At 40.9% G+C, this 21,643-nt stretch overlaps 1 protein-coding gene across 1 annotated transcript; it reads left to right on the forward strand.

Annotated features, from left to right (window-relative positions):
- Window positions 1–7,734: 7,734 nt before the first annotated feature.
- hoxc1a (homeobox C1a) lies at window positions 7,735–12,016 on the forward strand. The gene is made up of 2 exons (XM_026367592.1): window positions 7,735–8,287; window positions 11,619–12,016. The coding sequence occupies exons 1-2, from the start codon at window positions 7,735–7,737 to the stop codon at window positions 12,014–12,016; spliced, it is 951 nt and encodes a 316-aa protein (XP_026223377.1).
- Window positions 12,017–21,643: the final 9,627 nt, after the last annotated feature.

Raw genomic sequence — 21,643 nt, forward strand, 5'->3', positions numbered from 1 at the left:
TCTGTGGAAATTTTTAATAAAATAAAGCAAGATCTGCACCAGAGAGGTGGTGATGGCTGGGTAATTTAAGGGAAAAGTAATAAAGGGCAAGAGACAGAGAGAAGCAGAGATGAAGCAAGAAAAAGTTCTCTCCTGCAAATATGTTTGCTTTCAAAGAGACAGAAAGGAAGCAGAGATGAAGCAAGAAAAAGTTCTCTCCTGCAAATATGTTTGCTTTCAAAGAGACAGAAAGGAGGGAACTGTGAGGAAGAAGAAGCAGACAGTGCTGGATTCCTGAGATTCTTGCATATGCAGAGTGATTTATAGTGTTAATGGTGCCGGGGCTCAATGGGACCTTTACCTCTGGTTCCTCACCGCATTCCCCTTCCAGACACTAAAAACCAGGAGGATCCACACACTGCAGTGCAGTAATTCTGTGGATAGGGTCAAGGAGGATCCCCAAGGGTCAAGGAAAGCCCCTTTTCAAGGGCCCCACTGCAAGGAGGAACAGTCTACTTCCATTTCAACATTAAGTTAGCCAGTTGTTCTCACAGTGCATTGCTCCTAGTTAGCAACTTAAGTCATTATTTACTTCTCAGTCACTTGACTCCTCTCCCCCATTTGAAGACATCTGTTTTGGTGGGGTGAATCTGCAAAGCTGAAAATCCCTACATGCTTTTCTTTATTCTGGGCTTTGATCAGATTAGAGCGATGTATTAAGTTGATCTTTGAAGTGATAAATGATGCCAGTCGTGATGCCATGAAACCAGCTTTGGTTACGGCCCATCATTAATTTCCAAATTTTTACGTCATGTCCTTTACAGTGACTAATGTTCCACTGTCCCATTTGCAGCTGTTGTGAAACTGATTTTGGGGTTAGACTTGAAAAATGCTCCATGCATCAAGGATTTTCTTAAGCTGCTGTGAAAACAAAGAATTAGTTTAACAAAGAAGTGCTGCTTAAAGTATCTTCCATTCATCTATCAATCTGAATTCATAAACATAAAGCCTGAAGCTCATCATATTACCATCACAGTAGGTGTCCACTCCAGTCCTGCGTATGTGAGGAGGTAATTCTATTCATATATGGAAATAAACGACAACAATAACAACCAATGTCTGTGTTATTTTATCATATATTATATTGTTTTAGGGGAATATGCCTTTAGATACGTGCAATTACTTTACAAACCAGAAATCAGTGGCAACAAGATGTTTCACAAACTTTTATAAAGTGGCACACTCTCTGAATGCACAGAAACATCTTTGAAAACTGTGTGTTCTGTGTGCTATTTCTATGTTTAAGATGTATTTATTTCCAAAGCACATGTTTATACAGTAGATAAAGCAAATAAATAGCACATAAAAAGATGGCTATAAAGTTTTGTATTCTTAGCATGTAGTGATTTAAAAGTCACATAACAATCTACGTTACCATCAGTGCCATTAGAAGGAAATTAGAAACACACTTCAGAAAGTTATTAAATGTTTGAAATTCTATTTTGCATGTTGATACTGCCTCTCTTGATTTTACCTGGTAACAAAAACAACTTTAAAAGAGATGAACGTCGACTGATCTGTAGGGCCAAGGTTTCACAGTAAAACCTTCCCAGAAGTGACAGTTAAATCCAATACTTTAAGCCACTGTTGAGTAAAACCCTGAACTTTTATGCTGGTCTTTTGGAGATATTCTTCTTTTTATGACCTATTAACCTTCTCGGCCTTTTCCCTTCACAGTAGTAACTGCTGCCCACCAGTCTCTCCAGGTGCTTGTTGCTGAGGATGATTGTTAAGTATCAATTTCCTGTGTCACCTTTATGGGTTTTATTTATTTGTCTGCTCCTTCACGTGGAACAGAGTCTGAGCATTACTCAGGTAGATGGATTATAACTCAACTGCTACGACTCATCAATCTTGGAAATTTGACTTCCTGAATCTCATACAACTGTTACTGTCATATTATGGCACGGCATTATCAAGATCAATGACATTTTAAATGCTTCCCAGTTAGGGATGATCGGTGACAATAAAAAGGTAAGTTGGTGATGAAAGTGTCTCAGCTGTGGTGAGCGGCGCTGTGCACAGTGAGGGAGTCACCTGCTGCAGCGCACTTTTCCTTCTGAGGAGCGCCGGATAAATGAATGAACTTGTAATCACAACAGTCACCATGCTAAATGTCACATGTTGACCATTATCGATCACTCAAGAATTATTCAACACCCAACGGCTTCATCACACACAGTCTAATCAATGCTCACTTTTTGCGTTTGTTCTGGCACAAAACGCCTGGTGGGAAACTTTTAACATGACAACAAAGACATAATGATATTAGCAACATGTAAATATTTAGCAAGTAAATCCAATATTGGAAATATTCAGTGTAGGCAAATGCTAAACCCCATCGGGGGTCCTCGTCACAATGCCCTCTTTCTATCAGTTCAAGAAATGTACGTGTCATCATTTTATCTGCTGACACTTTTATACTTTATATTTGCTTGTAACAATATTTTTCTATACTGTACATTGCCAGTTGAGTTATGATGTCCGCTCCAGAAATTGGTTGTGTCTGGGGTCTCAGAGACCCAGCTGTAAGCCATGATTAAATACAGCTGAATTTTACTTTACTTTGCATCTCAGATCCCAAATGAGTATTTGCCAGTCCTGTTTGTGCTGTTTCACAACTTCCGTACCTCTTACAGCGATCACTAACAAAGGATTTGTTACTATTCAGGATAACATAACATGTGCACGTCTTTGTCTAAGTGATGTTTCGACAAAGGAGAAGGAATGCACACATACATCATCTATCCTCAATTTCCAGTTTATTAGGCACAGCTTGAATGAACTAATACAGTACTCTAGTAATTCATGTGGTCATTTATTAGTATTTGTTCATTTTATAGAAAGAGTGGATTCATTGTCAATCCCAGCCAGGGTACTAGAATCATCTTTAAAGTCAAGTTCAACAGCTACTCCTCAAACAAAAAGTTGAATCAACACAATTTGTTTTTCACCTTTATAAAGGAAGAATTTACATAGATTGTAACATGGCAATTAATTTTCTGCTAAATGAAACCGGCAGCAGAGTGTATATCTGCTAATGCATAGAAAAAGAGGATTTCATGTCTTGTTTAATAACACTGAGAGTTTACTTGATCATTAACCAGTTTGCAGATTGTTTTTGTGCTGCAGGACTTTAAACAACAAGGAAGTAAAAACAACACAAAGATAGAAATTCAAACATTTGACACAACACTGACGTCTTCACGTTTTTCTTTTACTGCTCCCATGATTAACTCCAGTAGAAACAGCCACATCCTACCAGTGTCATTTTTTTTCTAGCATACATCAGTGCTCCAGTGAAAACAAAACTATACTGTGTAACAAAAGAGCTTTTTTCTTTTAAATTTTAAATTTTACTTGAGAGTACAAAGTTTCTGAAGATACCAAACATGTCCATTGAATTTTGCAGAGATCTGTTCACAGATGACATTAAAGTGATCATGGAGTTTGAATAATAATTTGAAAACTGTACATATGAAACTGTTTAGCAATGAGGAATAATCTGATTCAACTATCTTAAAGTGGTATGAAAAATAAAATATATCATTATACATAATGTATATAAATAATATTTAGATTTTGTAAACAGCCATTATCTTGTGTATTTAAACTTTTAACTTTCACTTTTCCAATGTTGACATTTTCCTTCCTGAACCTTAACTGAAAATTAGTGCTGTATTAATGCAGTGTCATTTTTCTATCAGCATTTTCCTATTAACCATAATTACCATGCACAGTAGACTACTGATCTTCATTGTGAACAAGCAGGGGATGTTTAAGCAAAAAAAAATTAAAAACCACCTCCTCTCTTTCCCTGCAGCGAAAACAAAGCCGTATGAGTGAGAATATTTCAGAATGTGCTGCAATGATGAACATTTCCTCCTGTTTCATGTTTAACCCTGCTCATTTCCCACAGTAAGAACTCCGGAAACACACAAGTGTGCACAGCAGCTTGGGGGTAAGATGACTGATGGCTTGTTGTCATGATGTTTGGGATTCTGCCGACTCGAAGCCTCTTGGCTCACTGAAGCTGTGAAGCGCTGCAGTACATACTACAGGCTATTGTTGAAAAGTCCTCATATTAGCAAGGTATTGCTTCATTGTCACACTGTTGAGCCTGTGCAGAATGCAGTTATCTGTAATGTTCCTGGCCATTTGCACAGTAGTTGCATTGGATTTATGATTATGGTTCATGTACTGTGACAGATTTCATACCATTCAACTATAAAGCAAGGGCAATTATTAGAATTTCACGCTGTGAGTGGATGGATTTTTTTTTTTGTTTTGTTTTCAAGTGGTATTCCCTGGATTGTGTGTGGGCTGGGTATAGACTAAGCTAAACCTTACTTCTGACATCACTATTTTTCAAAAATGTCAATATTTGAAAAACGCTGACATGCTCTATCAATCATATAGATAGCCATCTTTCAGCCGGTCAATGTGCCACACTTGAATATCTCTCTCTGCTACTTCTTCAGCCCCACTCTGACCCTTCCTCTCTATTCCTCTTTTTTTCTCTTGCTTTATTTCTCTTTGTCATAGTACAGCTCTATTATGATGCCCCACTGATGACTCTGAGCTCCATATAAACATGGCATAGGTGGCTGTCATCTTCCCCCTTCTGGAACGGCATTAACGGCAGTGACCTCTTGGGCTGGTGGTGACAGTCGTCTGTCAGCACTGGTTAATTCCCAGCCTTGTGAGGGTCAGGAGCTGACATATAATGAGGCTTGACAATGTTGTAGGGCGAGACAAGGGTCTGGTGTCAACAGCGGCTGTAGCGTGAGGGTTCATTTCAAACCGCGGAGGTAATCCGGCCACGGCCAAGCTGATCTCAGGGCCTCGGCTGCCTATTGACACACATCAGAGCATGGATGCAAAACAAATTAGCACCAGTCAATATTCTCCGGCTCCTCCTGCCGCCTGACACAGCCACCCAAGTGCTGCTATGTTTACTTCACCTGCAGTCAAAACAATAGAGACAATAGTGAGCATGATGGAAAACGCCTGCCCTGCGTTTTAAGAGGGTATCCAGGGGGGCAATGTTGTGTGTAGATTGGGTGAAGGGTTTGGTTTGAGGGGAATCATATTCCGAATTATATTTGCAGGATCTGTTTCACCCAAAATTGTGAGTCTGTTCTCTTTCTTATTTCTGAAATCATCTTCTGCAAAATTTGTGGTTTAGGGGAAACAAGCTGTCCACAGAAAAGAACCCTGAGACAAAGATCACTTGCTTTTTGTGCTCAATGTGATCATATAACTTCTGTTGCATAAAAGGTGCTGGGCAGTGATGTGGAACAACACGTCAAATATGCTAATCAAACATATGGCACTTCTAAAAACAACCGCTATTGCTGTTCTTGTCCTACAAGATAAAAAGGTTACTTGGTTTTAAATGTAATTTGAATGCATCCAGTGGCTGTAATAGGCTGAAGCTGCTGCATTTTTTAATTCGTTTGCATATGGGAAAGCAGAGATTGCTCACACCTGTTTTGTTTTTTGTTTTTTCCTTCCTTTTCTTTCTCTTCTTTTCCCCTCTCTGCAACCCCTCTCCCGCCCCCCCCTCCCTCTGCTGAAAGCCATTACAGAAATACAATTTCTAATACCTCCGCACAGGTCTTCGATCGACTGCAAACAAATTTATATTCAGGCGGTAAACAGAAAGCTGCAGAGATTTATTTATTGAGTGTGGAGGAGAGAAACAAGCTAGCGCGTGAACCCTGAGTAACCTCCGAGCTGACATGAAGATGGATCAGTGCACCATGCAAATGCATGGAGAGAAGGGATATATTGCACTCAGTCATTCAGCACATCGCTGCCTGTAGAATCCCATTAACTCCCACAGCTGGGACCATATTTCTGTGTTGTAAGAATGCAGTTAGAAGTTGTTCATTACGCCGAATTATTTTGTAATTACTGCAGACTTAAAAGACATAGGAAATAATGTTAAAATAAAACGATAAGAGCATAAAAAGATAGTGGTTAAGCCGAAGTTTTTATTAAATGTTAGTGGTGGGAGTTTCGTGTCTGGTCCTTGGTTATTAATACTTGTTATTATTAATGTGAGCTGCAACACAATAATAATAAAATAATAAAAAATAATAAAATAATAATAAGAATAATAGGTGTGTTGTGTTAATTATTTCTTTTCTACTTTTTTTTTTCAACGTACAGGGACAGGAAAAATATATAATGCAAATAAAAAAATATTTTCAGTGTAATGCTAACATCACACTGTCCAAGCCAATCACGTGGTGAGTTGTTTTGTTTTGTTTTGTTTTGTTGTTGTTGGTTTTTGTGGTGTTTTTTTTTTTTTTTTTTTTTTGTAGTTTACAATGTCTGATGATTTTTTTTTTTTTTTTGGAAATCAGACAAAATATATTCGCCACAGTTTGATAGTAAAACAATTAAACTGTTAACACATTAGACATTAACAGTGGCACTACTCATTATTTTAAATGTATGCGAGTAGGCTGAGCCACACAGTGATGCGTGAATTTGAAAGTAGGTCAACAAACTTCTGCTGCATGACATTTTCAATTCTGTGCTGCTGGCTGTGTTTCTCTAGATCCTCTACACAAACTCAGGGCACTTGAACCGTTTGCATGTTTTAGGGCCTCTGCGAGTCATGTGCGTGTATTTATTATTTTTAACTCATCTGTGCAAAGCATGTGGACGGGTGAAGGGGGGGCATTTTTGCAGTTTTTTGTCACTTTTACAGTTTTAAATAGCAGCTTCTACAATTGTTTGCACATGCATGACAAGCATCACACGGTGATTCATGCCTGAATAAACACACAGGTGTCCTGAAATGAGCGCAGTCCCCCCCCCCCCAAAAAAAACCGATTTGGGGTCTTTGAGGAGCTCAAATGAACATGTTTTATTCCTGTCAGAGGGATCAGTCAGTCCGGAAGAGCTACTTTAACCTGATATAAACACGACTTTCCTGTCAGCTACAACTTCTTGATCTCCGCTCGGAGCCAGTTTTGTATTTGTGCGACGCTAATTACAAATCTGCTGCCACTGAACTTCTAAATACCAGCTGTCACGACCTCTGAACCCATTAAGTGTGCCTTTCACATGACCTAAGCCCTTTGCTAAAGAGGGCCTGGAGTTTTTTTCAAGAAGCCCTCACAAATTAGCATAATCCATTACCTACATCAATGTAGGCTTATATTATGCTAATTCAGCTTTGGAGAAGCTCTTTTCATTGTTCTCTTGAAAAATAATCACTCTACAAGAATTTGACCCAGAACATAATTTCTCTTGGGTGAGACGCAGACATGTCTGATATCCTACCTGTCTGAATAGGTGAGAGGCCCGTGAAGGCCCCTCACAGCCTGGTGACGATGATGAGGATGCTGATGCTGATGGTGAACTTTAAAAAGCTGTTTTGCAGTTTTTGCTCTGGCCTGCATGCTGCTATTCTTTATGCCTGAACACGAGTTTTAAGTCAGTTTCACTTAAACCTGCTTGCTCGGCTTAATCACCGTTGTCCTCCCTGATGACAGAGATGTCCAGCTATTGGCCGAGACCAGGAGGGCACGTCATCTCCATCAATCAGGGACTGCTGTTTCTCCTCTGAGGAATGTCCCCACGGTCGTCCAGCGCCTGACCATGCGTTACTGGATGCATGAGAGGCCGGGCATGAAGTGCAACAACGTCCAATGATTATGCAGGGGAGAGGTGATAATGACTTCCTATCAAGAGTTAACGGCCGAAGGGGAGAGTAGCCCTCTGTTCACTGGCTGCTGCCGAGCAAAAGAGGTCATCAGCCGGGACCTGGGCGGCAGGACTCATCCTGAACTCGGCAGTCTTGAAGAGGAGGGGAAACTGGACTTGGAAGTTGCCTCAGGATTTAACTCTCCACATCCTCGGTACTTCACTTTCTCCGACAGTTTGGCTCTGTGCACTTCTTCGGACAGCCCTCCTCCTCCTCCTCCTCCTCCACCGTGTGAGACTCTCGAGGACTTCTCCACACCGGCCTGCCCCCACTCGTCCCGTGTCCCCTGGCGGTGCAAGGAGCAGGGGCAGGACGCGGACGTGTCTCCAGGACGCGAATACTGCGCGTCAAATAACTATACGCGACATTTTTTGGGATCACTAACAGAGCAAATTCAAATCTACTCTCGTAATGGCCCCGAGATTCACATCGCCGTGGGAAGTTCGGCCAACGGAGCTGATATGGATGAAAGGAGTAAAACTTTTGAGTGGATGAGGGTGAAGAGGAGTCAGCACCGGGCGGGTAAGTTTTTGTCAAGGAAGACTGAGCACGAGAGGAGCGATAAAGTAACCTTGAGACATGACATGTTTTCAGGATAAACGAGTTTATGTTTGATTTTGAGCTCTGGATAACTTTCGCTCATAGTTGAGAAAGTTTTGCTCCTCAAGCTGGAAAAAAATAAAAAAAAAAAAAACAAAAAGAACAAGTGGCTGACGTGTTTGTGCGTCACCGTGAACATTTTCCTCCGTCACCAACAAACAAAAGCTTGAGTGAAGAACATTTGCCACTACTTTTTAAAATCAGATCAAAACGTAAGAAGGGAAGCTCTAGCTGTTTACCCAACACCACATTTGAATATGCACACGAGAGCTCGGTTACTATTTCCTTAACGGTTCCATGTTAATGTCAGCCTGTTAGGTGATTTAACATGTTTGCTCCACCCACTGTTACAAGCATTGTTATATATAGACTGTACACAGGAGGAGCAGGTGATAAGGGAAAGGGCCTTCTTAACATTGCTGCATATCCAACCCAGAAAACAATCAATTATTTACCTTTGCCCTTACAAACCAGTGGCCTCTGAATAATGCAACAGACTGCTGCCTGTCCACACTCACAGGAAGTTGAGTAAAACTTACTCTTGGAAGCTGGAGTGCTCCCTGGGTATTGATTAGTTGTCTTTTTGTAATGAAAGCTCTTGTGTATTGATTTCAGTTTGCAGCACCTTTACATGTGTCCACCTTTTTAACATAATTGCTGTCACAGATCATCATTTCTCTGACTGATGAGCTCTGGGCAGAGAGCCCACAGAAGAATACATATCCCAAGCTTAGAAAATACCAATAGCCCACCAATGTGAGAAATGCCTATCAATCCTCAAATGTGTGTGAGTTATAGGAACTTATGTAGATTCTTTATTGGATCAATAATGTTTGACAGGCCACTGCACTTGCATTTGGTTTCATACATTTTACATTTAGGACATGTTATAACAGTGGTGGTCCAATCGTTTTCTTTTCCTCCACAGCACAATCTCAATCTGCTGTAAGGGTGCTGCTGACCCAAATGTTCAGTGACCAGAGCAGACCACAGTTTGTGGTAAAAGGCACTGCAAGGGATACAGCGAGAACAAAACTGCTGCAAAATTCAGAAAATAATGTGGATCTTACTCATTATTTCTGATGATGCTGCAAACGGAGCCAGTGTGCACGAAAAGCAAGTCACAAAATATTTCAAAGCAACAAGCTACAAAAACTCCTAAAAATTCAGATGAGTGGCTAATGATATGCGCTCACACACACACACACACAGCTTTCTAATGATGCCGCTGTGAGAGAGGCAAAAGGTGACAGCGACACCTTTGATTGGTCTAGGAGTCATTTTATTCATAAAGCGCATTAACCACTCATCTGTTCCAAATCCATGCACTTGAGAAAGCCATTTGCTCACACCCTCCCACGCACACAAAGGCATCTCACGGCAGCACTGTTAGTATCTTTGTAACCTTTTTCTCTATCTCTCTGAAGGGGATCATCTGTAGGAGTAACTCATTAGCGCTACTGTGTAACTTGTAAAAGAGTCATTAGTGAAAGTATGCTTTCCTCTGGAGGTTGTATTGGTTTTGGCACAAAACAAAGTCTCGCGTATTCATGTTGAAAAGGCCTCCACAGACTTGCTGTAACCCGATCTCCTGGCTCAGTGTATATACTCCCAGTGCGTCATTCTTCAATTATGCTTTGACAGCACCTGAATTACTGTGGGCTGGATGCCCAGATGACTGAGGCAATGTGTATCGATCTATCCCTTCTCTTCTTCCCTCTCCTTGGCTTGGAAAGCCCTTCCATTCTCTCTGCTGGCTGGCTATTTTTAAGCGTGCAAGTCATTCCTCAAATATTTGGTTTGATTCTTTTATGCTCTCTGGCTGGCATCAATTCTATTATCTTTGCCGCCATTAATCAGAATGTGCATGTGATTTGCACTAGCGAAAGCTTGGAGTTCTTAATTACGCACAGTTCCTCTGTATTGGTCCTTCATATTCGCTGCCCTCTAATTCTCAGGCTCACTTACCTTGACATTCATTTTCTTAAAACACAGATGTCGACATTTATCCTATAACTGACCTTTCCATCTGCTATGCTTTTCCAAGTGGCTAGAGGCCTGTTAACCTTCCTCTCCATGAATTGTGGTGGGAGACATTGCACTACACCTGGCACACTGACTCCATTATGCAGCAGCAGCACATTTTCTCAGAGGCAAAGACACACACAGCGACTACCCACAATGTCAGCAATGAAAAATCAAGATATAGCTGTGGTTCCTGTCATTCATTGCACATAAGTAGCACAGATGATACTTTAATGTGTAACCCAGAAACCTCATAGGAAAAAAATGGAGACATTTGTCATTAATGCAGTGTTTGAAAGGATTTGTAAACTGTTAAACTGTCATTGACACAAGAAGGCCTAAAGGCAAATTATTAATGATTCTGATGAATACAGTTAATGGACTGTAAAGTTGTTTTGAATCGCCAAACATTTCTCTGACTGCTTTCACATACGTCTGCAGCATGCAACAACATAATGTTTTCGACATTTTGGCGAGGATATCCTGGACACCACTTTAAAACTTAACAATAGCCCGTATAGTGCAATCAGGCACAATAGTCCTGCAATAAATGTGAAATGTTGAAATCTCTCGGGGTCAGAGGTGCAGATTCGAATCTCCGGTCATTTTTCAGGGCTGTCGTTTGTGATGCTGTTGCTATGGATTGCATGATAATTCACAGGTGTTTCTGTTATTATGTCCATGCCTTTAGATAACACATAACTCCCCGTGCACCCGTTTTACAGCACCAGAAGATTTTGCAATGTGCCTATAGGCTATTGGTAAAGTTGATACCTCAGTGGGTGAAATACATCTTTGTTACACAGACAGAAAAACGCTCCCAAGTGTAGACTTTAAATCAACAATGGCTCAGGGGCCAATTCTTACATTTTTTTTTAAGTTTCTTAAAAATAATTTTAGGCATATTGAATACTCAATACTACTCCGTACCAAACAAACCTGTGATTATATATTCAGTGTATATTTCTCATGATTACACAAATTACTAAGACAGTCTCCCATAGGATGTTTATTTCCCTGAGGATTTATATAAAAAAAAGTTAGAACTAAATGTAAACAGAGCTGATCAAAGTTTATCATATAAGTATTGTTGTTCAACTCTGGGATCATTTTTCATCTTATTTCCTGGATATGGGCGTGGATAATTTATTTGGAAGGGTTTTGTGCTTCTTTTGTGGGTAACCTCATTGATCTTGCTGACGACTGTTTTCATGTCCTCTGTTCCCAGCCAGGGTGCACATGACCTGTGGGTTCAGTACTGTTGGCTCGGGATTCGGTGCTGTTGAGGCTGGAAGCTGCAGCGTCTCCAAGGATGGTCATCCTCTGGTCAACGGGGCCTCGAGGACCAGCTTCAGCACCAAGCAGCTGACCGAGCTGGAGAAGGAGTTCCACTTCAACAAGTACCTGACGCGGGCCAGGCGGGTGGAGGTCGCCAGCGCCCTGCAGCTCAGCGAGACGCAGGTGAAAGTTTGGTTTCAGAACAGACGCATGAAGCAGAAGAAATTACAGAGAGACGGGCTGCTCCCAGACCGGGGGCCCGCGGCACCGCACGCACACCCCGACACTCTGGACACCTGCTCCTCTCCTGGACCGACCTCTCCATTACATCTGCAACTGAACTCCTGAGCCGCAAGCGCCGCGTCACGCTTTCCACGGCGAGAGCGGCAGCCGGCAGATGTTTTGATTCGCGTTTGCATCGGTTTCAATCAGGCTTCACCTTTATTTGCTTACCACGATGGATGTTTATCGCAAGGAGCGCAATGGCAAGTTTCTTCATGCAAGAACGGGTCAAATCAATTTGTCATTCTCCCCGGCTTCAGACTGACGCTCTGATTTGAATATTAAAATTCAAGTCATTCCATTGCGCTCCTATCTACACAACGTAAACGGAGATACAAAATTATATTAATTGTCCATAGAAACGGCGGCAGACTATTTGTTTATGTTTTCTGTACAATTTATTCAGGAACTGACTGGGCCATATATTTATTCAACAGGACACGTGCTTCCTACTTCTGTTTAAAAGGACACAAATTAATTACTTAATAATTAGTCACTATTTATTTATGTCTGTATTAAATAATATTTATTTTATTGACACAGAGACAAAACACAATTTTAGATACTTTTACTTTTCATTCCACCAAATCGCATTGCGTTAGGAAGATTTCTTGGACTATTGTTTTTTTTTAGTTTGTCTCTAACAGCCCAAATTTGAGGAAAAAGTCAGATGCACCTGTTATGTGCAAAGTGCATTTTACTATGATGTGAGCAGATTATTATCATGCTAATTTAGCACTCCTCCAGTCCTGCTTTAATGTTCTTCATTTGTCCGATTCGAAGTTTTCCCTCCGTCCCACGGAAAGATTAAAATGCCATAACTGACTGATAGGTTTATTGATCGCTCGTATTAAGAGTATCGATCCGTGTTGATCCATCTATTTGAGGCACAAATCTGGGAGCATTTGCATGCATCTGTAAGTGCATGTTAATGGAATGTAGAAATATCACGACCGGGAGTTGTTGCGTCTTTTATTACCACCACACATGCATCAGAAAATGATAATTTAGCTTGAACACTCATGCGGGAGAGCAGACAATAAAACGCTGTCTGTGCTGTTTTGCAGATCAACCAATAAATTTTGTGGCCCCAGCAGTTCGAGCAGCTAAATATTCCTTCCAGATTCACATCTCATCTCATATAAAGTAAATGATGGTAAACTCGGCCCTTAAACACTGTTATGTTCCCGCGATCGCAATACGATTCTGTCATGTTAATGCCTATTTTAATATCAAGATATGGGCCATCAACTACATTAATTTTATGCAGGGGAATATTTTTGTTTGGCTTTCAATTAGCGGTGTTTGCACTGGATATGAAGGTCCCTAGATCCAAAACGGATATTGATAATAACAAAGCCATTGAACTTAAAGCAGCTGGATGTTAGAAATAAATATAATTGAAAAAGCTAGAATCTAAATGATTTCATTAGGTCTGCATAGCCTAAACCTTGAACGTAACGTGACTTTATTACAATTTGGCGAGTGTACAATAATAATATTATAATAATTAGACAACTGCGCCTCTGCAGGACGCAGGAGTGGACATGAGGGCTGCAAGGCCAAGCTAATATATGCAGTTACACCAGAGTTCACCTCTCACCTCTTGACCTTTGTCTTGCCTCGGGACAACCATGACCCGGTCAGCGGCCCAGAAAGAGAAAGATTCCCCATTAATTCGTGTGACCTCGAAGTCTGAGCTTTCTTTCTATCCTTCTTTCGTTTTCTCTGTTGTTTTTTTTTTTTTTTTCCAACAGACAACTCGGAACGCCTTTGTTCTGGTGGTGGATCTCTGTGTCCACACAATAATATTTCATCGAGTTGAATAGAGGGGCGAGCAGGCCATATGATAATTGTTCATATTATAATTCCATACCAGGGCAGATAATGCATTTTTTTTTCTCTACACCTAGAGCTAACCTAATTTTTGCCCCATCTCTTATTTTAATAAGCCAAAAATATGCTACTGGCTCACTTTATAAACTGGATGAAAGAGTCTTTTTACCCAATAAGTTTTTGGATATAAACTGCAGCCCTATTTTTAATAGCAAAGTTGAGAAATTAAAGTTACTTGAGCATACTTAACACTTAATATGATTCCATGTCAGAGGCAGTGTAAACAAAATTTAGAACAACAATTCATTTCATGCCTGCAGCTTATGTTTCACCCCTATCTGCTTGGATATATATATATTTTAAATTCAGGCGTTAATCTTCTCCAGACAATATATATTTTCATAGATTTTCTTTTCAAGTGAAAAGAGGAATATAAGTTCAAACATGAAGGTCTGAAGAGGAACTTTTGACAGTACACACACTGAAAAGTTTTATTTGTAATTTATAAGAATGCTTTTACATGCAAGTTGGACTGAGAACGTGTTGAACCCAATTTATTTTAAATTTGCATTTATACAAAATACACCCCATTAAGGGCGCCTTTCTCTAAACAAAATAGTACAAAGTGGAATGTTTAACAAAACCTTCAGATGTGTGCATCTTTTTAATGCAAATAGGTGTGCACTTGTGAAGGTTGTTGGGCTGATGATGAGGACAGTGATGATGAAGCAATGTGACTGTACAACCTATGAATACAAAAAACGGTCTCCGATGTCCACTGTTCCTACTGAGAAGTGTGCTAGGTTGACCTTATTAGAGACTCTTTCATCTTCTTGTGCAAATATGTTCCCGTGCTTCAAGTTACAGGTTGTAATGTGCACAGAGGATGATTGCAGCAGGTGTGCATGCTGACGATTTTTCTAAAAAATCTAAAGTTACTTCATCACAGTTTCTACTGAATAATAGATTCACTTAGAAATACACAACAATTTAAAATAGTAGCATGAAAATGTGTGGAGAGAAAAACATAATGTGAATTATAAGGATGAGGTGAAGGTGAAAAGAAGAGCTTTATTTTGGGTGAGTTATCGCTTCAATTTCGTTCTGTGGTAGCTCCAGCATTTGCCTCTCAATTGATGAAAGGCAAAGCGCATTGTTTGTTCAGACCTGACATTTAGTTCGAAAGCATTTGAGTGTGACTCTCTTCTGATGAATTTGTGCTCTTCTGTAATTCCTCCCTGAAGATGTACGGTTGGTTCACAAGACTGACAGCTGTGCCGCACTTATTCGCAAACAAACACATGGTAAATGTGAGGACAATAAAACCAAAATAACTCAGCTCGAAATGTATTGCTGCCACAGGTAGTAACAGTGCTGACACTGAGCAAGTTGGAATTTTCCTCACCTTTATTATTCTCTTCCCCTGCCTAAAGCAGTCATTTCCTGTGATGAAAATCATTAAAGATGTTTTCTATTGATTTAAACATTCATCTAAATCATTAACAAACATTTATAAGAAAGTTATTATTTGTATAAGATAAGTTACTTTAATTCTTTTCTGATAAAACATCCCGAATTGAGTAGTGATGTATTAGTTCTTGATGAATGACGCTATTGTCAGCCTCCTTTCTTCTGTATTGTCTTCGATTACAACTTGGCTGACGTGGGCAGCGGTTAGAGTTTTCCTCAGAAGAGCCGCGTGACATGAGAAATGAGAGAACATATGCGACATACAGAGTATCTTACATTACATTTTAAATGAATGCATATAAGCTAATTCCTTCTGAATCCATTGTAATTAATACTAAGTTGACCTAAAATTAACTTAATGCATATTATGCATGTAATATCCTCACCGGTGCTCAGGGGAATGAAATCAATTGATCAACTTAAGCTCTTTCTAACTCCATGTGAAGCGCTTATAGATAGCTCAGTTGTTGTTATAATTACAAACTATTTGAAGGCTCCCCTCTCTTCTAGTTTTTCTGCTCGTCTGATTTTACTGTTTTTCTTTATTTGCAAAGACTTTCATGCACTACTTGTCTTTTTGATCCGTCTCGTTCACATATTTGACTACCAAACAATTTGTACATCAAGAAAGTTGAAATGAAGTGCACCTGTTTGTGTGTGAGTGTGTGCGTCTATGGATATTTGGATGCCCTGTGTACAATTACACAAATATGTGTTTTGTTTCCTAGGTGCTACTAATAAAGCACTCAAAAAGATACAAAGCACCTATTTGAATAATTGTTCACTTACACGCACATGCACACACACACACACACACACACACTCATACACATCCATACATAACACTTTCTGACAGAGCTACACCGAGCAACATGCACACCAATCCAGTCCTTGCCTCTCCTCTCATGCTCCACTCCAGGGAGCAGATGTTTGGGGACAGCTTACAGCCTCAGCGAATTTCTGTGTACAAAGCAAACAGCAGCACTCAGCACTTCTGGCTGCAAAGGGAAATTTGCTCTTGATAGGGGGGAGGGAAGGATTTTGAGTCAATGTAAAGTATCATGAGGATTGGAGAAAAAAAAAAAAAAGAGTGAGAAGGGGTGCATGCAGAGGTGAAAGTGTGTCAAGGTTGTGACTCCGTGGGAGAATTCCTCATTTCCTGAGATGGGGCTGTGGTGCAAATCAGCGCAGGACAGCATCATGTACAGACAGTACCTCCCTGTGGCATCATGCAGCATCAGTCAAATCAAGCTAAGTGGTTCTACTACATGTCTGATTATCTCTGACCTCTCCATGTAGTTCTGTCTACACTCTAGTTTAGACTGACCTTTCAAAAATTGCAGACAGGCATAAAGTGAAGGAAAACAATGTAATGAGCCTTTACAGAGTTTGCTGATACTGCATCTGACACGTCAGTTTTAACCCAGGACCAGCTATGCTAACAATGCTGTCGATATAACCCACTGATTCAGTGGCACTGTGGTGGTATGCCGCCTGTGCTCACTTTATTTTATGCACTAAAGAAAATGACTTAAAAAAAAAAAAGGGTTTGGAAACCAACAAGTCATCTTCTCTTTAATGATACAGTGTTGTAAATACTCAAATAAATACATGTTGTGGTCCTTTTTTTGCCTTCCAAAATGTTTGCAGTGCAGCTTTACAGCATATGCTCAGCAAGATGCTGCACGCAGCCGTATGTAAATAGACTCGAACATACACATGCACTTTTATGTCCAAACATGTGTGCAAGAACACACATTTTGACCTCTCATCAGTGTATTATAATCTCTAAACAAACCATCATAAATGAGCCCTGCAAAGCTTATTTGTCTGAACGAAGGCAGCTCCCTCCTCCTCTGCCCCTGGGGTGAGGTTGCCATAGTGACAGATTCACAGACATATGGAGAGAGAGGAGAAGGGGAGTCGGGTTGTAGGGGTGGGGCTACAGGGCTGAGGTGGAGGGGGGACAGAGGACAAGGGGATGGGTACCAGTTTGAGGATGCTGGCGCTCCTCCATTCAGATGTGTCTTTGTGTTTCATCTGTCAATCAGTCGTCCGTGTCAGTCTGTGCTCAGCGAGGGAACAGTTCATGAACTTTTTTTCAATCAAGTCTCTGTCAGGCGCCATCTTGGCTGTATTTCATAAGGCAAGAGATTGATTCTTGAAAGGCACAGTATGTGCAAAGGCGCCATAGGCAACCAATTCAGTGGAAGCGTGTATTGCTAAATTAATTTGAAAGGCTGCGTTCATCTCTGTTCTGTTGTTTGCATTACTGACTGATCATCATTAGAAAATCAAACATAGAGATGCTTAGATTCAGATGATGTAATCAGCCTTTCAGCCTGAGGACAACCTGGCAATAAACAGGGAGAAAGGGAGAGAAGGTGGTGGGAGGAAGGGGGTGTCTGGATGAAACAACGATCAGGACTGGCCTTGCTGCTATAAAAACACATTTTTTCATCAGCCATTTTATGCAAAAGGGGAAGACCAGGTGCTCAATCAAACCTCACGCCTACTGTTTTATTTTTCATCTTCACCCCTCCCATGCTTCTCCGCACAAACCTTCCATGTGCCTCCTCACTATCCTTACACCATTCTTCTCCTCCTCTTCCCTCTCTCCATGCCATTCGTCTTCCCTCCTGCCTCTCTGTGCCTGCTCTCCAACTGATATGAGAGAGTGACCCTTCGGCCCTCAGGGGTCAAGTGATACAAGGTCATTGGCAGGTCATCTCTGCTGACTGGCTGACCTCTAAAAGGACTTCTGGAAGAAGCCAATCAGGTCTTGCTTGTCCCCCCCAAAGGCGGATCACTCTCCCCAGCTCATCAGCCGCCTGAGTCACATGACCAGGGCGAGGCGTCAGAGGGAGGATGATTAATGATGCTTTTAGTACCTGTTTAGAATGAAGCTGTCCACACCGCACTGTAATTACCCACTCCCAGGCGGCAGCTGCCCAACATAATTGCTTTTTGTTTGTTGACCTGGTTTATTGAGGAGAAAGATGGCTTTGACTGGGTAAGATGGTACTATGTGCAGTATAGAGAGGTGAGGATGTATGTATATTAAAAATGTGGCCGACACGGTGTGTTTGAGATCCATGTAAAGTGTGAGCAAGAAGATGCGTGTCTCAGCTGTGTTTGCAGATCATGGAGATACAAGTCACACAGGAGAGAAAGTTCACACACGCAGTATGCAGATGTGACGTGTAGCCACAAACTCTCGGTCAGGAAGCACCAAGATATTCAACCCTCCTGCATAAGGTCAAAGACAGCTACAGACCTCTTGTGCAAGGTTACTGCATACCACTGAAATACACAAGTATTCAGCGTGGGGGAGGTGAGGGGAGGGTGGGGGGATTCTGTCATGCATAATTTATGTCAACATTTCAAAAGCATGTGTAGTGTGTTGGTCTGAAAATTCAAAACAAAGTTCAGAAGGTCAGTGGAATACAGCACCTAGCGATCCCCCCCCGCCCCTCCTTCTTTGGCTACATGCCTGAGGCAAATATGAAAATTTCAGTACCTGCGGTGCAGTGCCACGAGGACAGTGACAATGAAACCCAGATAAACAGCCCCTTGTTTGACCTATGGAGAGCATAAATTTACCACCTATAAATCCTTAGGTGTTTCAGCTCTGTTTGGCGCATTTGCAGTGCCTCTCTACCCAGACAGAGAGAGGCAAGTGTCGGGTATCAGTGCTGCTGTATGAGCAGCTTTCATCCCGCTCCTGGTTCTCACATAACTCAGTCCTCCAGCCTTTATCACAGCCTCATAAATAACTAGCCTATCGTCTGATAATGTCCGCTTAATGCTTAGTCAATAAAGCCCACAGTAAGAGAGGCCTTTTTTAGCCTCTCTCCTGTACATAAATATAAACAGTGCAGTAGATTGATGTGATGGGCAGGCTCTTTTCACACTGGGACAGAAAAAGGCAGCGTGTGGGCCCAGGAGCTGAAGGTGGGCTGTGAGGCTGCAGGTGTTTAGAGGAGATAGTGGGCTGTAATGAGGGGGCTGCAAGAGAAGGGCTGAGTGGATAGCCTTGACTGATCACCTGTGAAAGTCACATACACACATATACACACAAATGACAGCACACAGACACTAGCGCACTAAGACACATGCGCACGTAGGAACCCTCATTCCCACACCCACACACACACTAATGTCATCATTAGTTAACCCATTGGTGTCGATGCCTGGTGCACAAAAGCTCATCCTCCCTATTTGAAGGGCATTAGAGCATTATGATAAAGAGTCTCCCTGATGACCTGCTTTTGTATCTTGTTAGTATCTTTTCTTAATCTACTGACACATTTTCCAAAACAACCATATGCTGCTACCACTGAATTATATCCAGGGATGTAAGTTTCATTGCCTTGTGCACATTGCATGGACAGTTATTGACCATTCACACTAGTCATCACACCATCCAATTCCAGCGCTGCGCCAGGGGCAGCTGTAGTCAGTGCAATGGCTGGAATGGGATCAGACTGAGCCCTGGGGAGACAGAAGAGACTGACAGGGATGTTGCTGGGTTGAACGAAGGGGCTGATTGTGATCCATGAGTCAGTCAGTGCAGCAGCACCTGGGCTTAGAGAAGCAGCTGGGAGAGATGGGCAGGGTGACACAGAGTAGGTTCAAAATGAGAGGGATGAGCCAATCAGCTCATATTGACATTCCTGGTGGAGTGCAGTTAGTGGTTTGGATGTTGTATGAGTGTTTACTCTGCACACATTGTTTGAGGTCTTGTACAGCCCTAAGACTGGACAATTCACCATATGGAGCAGAAATTCCTTTATTAATTTTTAAAAATTGTGAAATACTGGGTCAACTGCATATGAGTTGGGTTTTAACCACTAATCTAACCACTCTTTGTTTTCTCTCTGACTTTAGATTTCATTACTACCTAATAAACACAATGGAAATATTGAAAATTATGTTTGCGTCATTTTATTATGGTTAAGTTGCCAAAATCCCAGTGGGTGATGATTTATGTCAACTCAGTTATGGCTTTGAGGTAAAATTCCATCTAGCTAAACTCAAAAATGTTTACGTTCATGTCAATAGAAAAGGAATACACACACAAAAGGTTAATTAACTTTCTTGGGACTTTAGGATTGTTCATCAGTTTTAATCATGTTGTAACAGACGATAGTGCTTAGTGCAGAAAAAGAAACAACTGTTTTCACAAAGTATAACAATGATATCAAAGCTGTAAGGACAGAAAGTTTATCTTTAAGTCAAATGGTAAAGCTAGAATTTCAATGCAAAGATTTGGCAGATGATGCAGGTCGCCAGAAAGTTTTAAGTTGTATTTTTCTCTTTTGCAACCGCAAGTAAAAACAAGACTTCAGGACATTTAGAAAAATTGTTAAGGAAAAAATAATGAAAGAATTTAGAATAATTTATTCACAACATGTAAGGCCATGTAATACCATTTAATGACCGACCATCAAACCTTGAAGCTGCCAGGAGGACTATATCCTCACTTTAGAGATGCTAGTTGCTCTTAGTGAAGCCCCCTTTTTATTATGCTAGACAGTTAGCTGCTATCTTTCAACAGAATGCAAAGAGATTAGATTATTACAGATGAGTTTGTCTGACTGGGTAAGTGATACAATAAACTTATTTGATAAAATGTTGGATGCACTTAAACGCATTATACCCTGCGCGCCTGTAAAAGCATCACTGTCATCTGCTGCTCATACTGGACCTCATTTATCAATATTTGCTTCAGTGAATAGCACTGGAACATTTTGAAAACCCTAGCAACACACCGAATGTGTTTGTACAGCGTTGTACAAGACTCGATATTGCTGACATTTCTTATTATTTGTGGATTCTGTAATAACATTTGTTGTGTATTCCTAAGTAAAAGTTGTAGTTATTTGATTTTTGTGAATTTTGTGCTCTCCAAGGACATGTTTGGACATCAGGACAGCTCTAAAACTTTTTAGATGCTGCGTGAAAAAGCAAAATTCACATAGATTTAAACATCTACACTTCTGTTTTTACGTTACATTTGCAGATTTGTTTAAAAAATACTAACACACCAAGTAGCCAGCTAATTACTGGGGCTTCTTGCATTTACAAGTCCTCACAACCTCAGGCCACTGATTTTATCCCTGCCAGGTGCTGCACTATAGTAATTTGACCCAGCTGAGGTGGGGCAGGGAGCACATTTAGGAAGAAGGTGAACAAGGAGGTACCAACAAACTAGTGGAGGCAATGCTCTAAACACTGCGGCAAATGAATCTCCTGGGTAATGGAGACAGAACTATTGCAAAATTAGGAGAGACATTAACTGTGGTATCAATAAATAAACCTCTAATTAGGAAAAAAGAAGCAGAGCGGAGCAGGAGCAGCAGCACGGGGAGAATATCAATGGCA

The sequence above is a fragment of the Anabas testudineus genome, chromosome 7, assembly GCF_900324465.2.
Source record: "Anabas testudineus chromosome 7, fAnaTes1.2, whole genome shotgun sequence".
In the NCBI taxonomy this organism is placed as follows: Eukaryota; Metazoa; Chordata; class Actinopteri; order Anabantiformes; family Anabantidae; genus Anabas; species Anabas testudineus.